Genomic DNA, 3,142 nt, shown 5'->3' on the forward strand with positions numbered 1-3,142 from the left:
AACCCTATACCATTTCAGACAAATGGATGTCCAGTCTCTTCTTAAAAACTTCCAGTGTTGGAGCATTCACCACTTCTGGAGGCAGGTTGTTCCACTGATTAATTGTTCTAACTGTCAGGAAGTTTCTCCTTAGTTCTAGGTTGCTTCTCTCCTTGACTAGTTTCCATCCATTGCTTCTTGTCCTGCTTTCAGGTGCTTTGGAGCTTGACTCTCTTTTCTTTGTGGCAACTCCTGAGATATTGGAGTATGGCTATCATGTCACCCCTGGTCCTTCTTTTCATTAAACTAGACAAACCCAATTCCAGCAACCGTTCTTTATGTGTTTTAGCCTCCAGTCCTCTGAAGCATAGGATTGCTTCTCCAAAGAGATCTATGTTTTAGGGAAAGCTGGAATCCTTTTTCGTAATGCTTTGCAAACTGCCTCCTTCACTTCATTGTTCCTAATGGTGTAAATGAAAGGATTTAACACAGGAGTGACTATGGCGTTCACCACAGAAACAGACTTGATTACACCAAAGGAAGAATTCTTGACGGTTGGTCTTAAGTAGACAAAAAAGACTGATCCATAGAAAATGCAGACTACAACCAGGTGGGAAGCGCAGGTAGAGAAAGCCCTCTGCTGACTGGTGGTTGAAGGCATTCGGAGGATGGTGCAAATGATGAAGAGGTAAGAAATGAGGGTGAAAAGCAGGGAGGACATCACCACAAGCATAGTGACAAGGAAGCCAAGAACTTCAATGACATCTATATCTCCACCTGCGATTTGCAACAGGGGTCCAACATCGCAGAAGAAATGATCTATAATGTTGGAGGCACAGAAGGGAAGGTTTGCAATCATTACTACCTGGTAAATTATGGAGGAAAAACCTACAAACCAGGCGGTTATTGCCAGTTTAAGGCAGACCCCCGAAGTCATGATAATGGCATATCTCAGAGGATGGCAAATGGCTAAGTATCTGTCCAAGGATATCAAAGTGATGATGAAAAATTCAGTGACCCCAAAAAGGAAATAGAAGCACATCTGTATGATGCAGCAATAAAAACAGATGGAATTACTAGCAGAGATATAATTGATCAACAACTTAGGTATGAAGGCTGTGGTATGCCCAATGTCAATTAAAGAAAGGTTGCTAAGGAAGAAATACATGGGTTTCTGGAGATGGTGATCTATGCTTACTATTATAATAATGAGCCCATTGCCCATCAGACAAAGGAGATAAAGCAGAAAGACATTGGCATACATCACCCTTTCCATTCCCCAAATACTTGGCAGTCCAACAAGAATAAATTCAGATGTTCTTGTACAGTTGGTCAGATTCATGTTTCCTTGTGTTGTGGTGGCTCAGTGTTAAGATGCTGAGCTTGTCAGCTGATAACTTGTGGATTTCAGTTCGCAGAGTTTGCAGTTTCTTTGCATCCTAGGAGAGCAACATCTGCCACTGCTTAGGATTGAACTTTCAACCTTCCGAGTGGGAGGTGAGTGTCTTCACCACTAGGTCGCCTCACCGAGCATCCTCATTCTACACAACAGGTGCCTAAAAAGCTCTCCACCCATCTCTTGACTTGTTCTTCCTTCATTACCTGCCTTGTCTTCTACAAATACTTTTCATTCCATTTCTACATCCATTTAGAAAGACAGTGTTTTGAAGAGACCATAGAAAATAATACATAAGTGGAGGGTGAAATGGTAGTCTTACTGAGAAATATTTTCTATAACTTTTAAAGAAAATAACAGAGTAACAGCGTTAGAAAGGATATTGGAGTTCTTCTAGTCCAAACCTGTGTTCAAGCAGGAGACCTTTTACCATTTAAGATAAATGGTGTCCAATCTTTTTTTTTTTTAATAAACCTCCAGTGATGGAGCCCTCACAACTTCTGGAGGCAAGTTATTCCACTGATTAATCGTTGCGTCAGAAATTTCTTCTTAGATTCTAGGTTGCTTATCTCCTTGATTAGTTTCCATCTGTTGCTTCTTGTTCCGCCCTCAGCTGCTTTGGAGAATAGCTTGACTCCTTCTTCTTTGGGGCAACCCCTGAGATACTGGAACATTGCTAAAAATATTTAGCAGATTTCATCATAGTTTATTTACTGATTCTCTACAGGAACTTGGGAGACAGTGTCTAAGGATGTTTGCTTTAATTTCCCATGAGTATCCATGCACTACACCTACAATGTATTCAAGGCTGATATCATTTTGGAGGCAAACTTCAAGTGCCATCCCAAGATAGGAGGTTTTCTGGAGGCACTCTGGAGGCACACCAGCAAGAATAAACTGTGCAAAGATAAACTCTTTTATAGTTGGTTTAATTCCCATTTCTTTTCAGCTGCAGAAATTGAAAATTTAAAACTTTCACTAATGCAGTGGTTTATTTTCTTCGGAAACTTAAGACACCATTTGTAGATATATTTTTTCTTTAAATTCCCATAAAAATCCATAGACTATGTTTAGAATAGAATAGAATAGAATAGAATAGAATAGAATAGAATAGAGTAGAGTAGAGTAGAGTAGAGTAGAGTAGAGTAGAGTAGAGTAGAGTAGAGTAGAGTAGAGTAGAGTTGAGTAGAGTAGAGTAGAGTAGAGTAGAGTAGAGTAGAGTAGAGTAGAGTAGAGTAGGGTAGGGTAGGGTAGGGTAGGTTAGGGTAGGGTAGAATAGAATAGAATAGAATAGAATAGAATAGAATAGAATAGAATAGAATAGAATAGAATAGAATAGAATAGAATAGAATAGAGTAGGGTAGGGTAGGGTAGGGTAGGGTAGGGTAGGGTAGGGTAGGGTAGGGTAGGGTAGGGTAGGGTAGGGTAGGGAAGGGTAGGGTAGGGTAGGGTAGAGTGGAATAGAATAGAATAGAATAGAATAGAATAGAATAGAATAGAATAGAATAGAATAGAATAGAATAGAATAGAATAGAATAGAATAGAATAGAATAGAATAGAATAGAATTGGAAGGGGCCAGCTTCCTGCTCAGGCAAAAAACCCTATATCATTTCTGACAAATGTTTGTCCAATCTCTTCTTAAAAACTTGGAGCATTCACAACTTCTGGAGGCAATGGCATGCAGATGGCATGGAATCAGTATGACTCATGTCTGGTTTTATTTGGATCAAATTCTAAGGGCCATTCTCAGAAATGGAGTCTTCTAT

The 3,142-nt window shown here is 39.7% G+C and overlaps 1 protein-coding gene across 1 annotated transcript; it reads right to left on the minus strand.

Moving 5' to 3' along the window:
• Nucleotides 1–370: 370 nt before the first annotated feature.
• On the minus strand, nucleotides 371–1,321 carry LOC310649037 (olfactory receptor 6X1-like; the record flags this gene model as incomplete). Its single annotated transcript, XM_083377286.1, has 1 exon — nucleotides 371–1,321. The coding sequence occupies one exon, from the start codon at nucleotides 1,319–1,321 to the stop codon at nucleotides 371–373; it is 951 nt and encodes a 316-aa protein (XP_083233412.1).
• Nucleotides 1,322–3,142: the final 1,821 nt, after the last annotated feature.

This window comes from Vipera ursinii (assembly GCF_947247035.1).
Source record: "Vipera ursinii genome assembly, chromosome: Z".
NCBI classification, from domain to species: Eukaryota; Metazoa; Chordata; class Lepidosauria; order Squamata; family Viperidae; genus Vipera; species Vipera ursinii.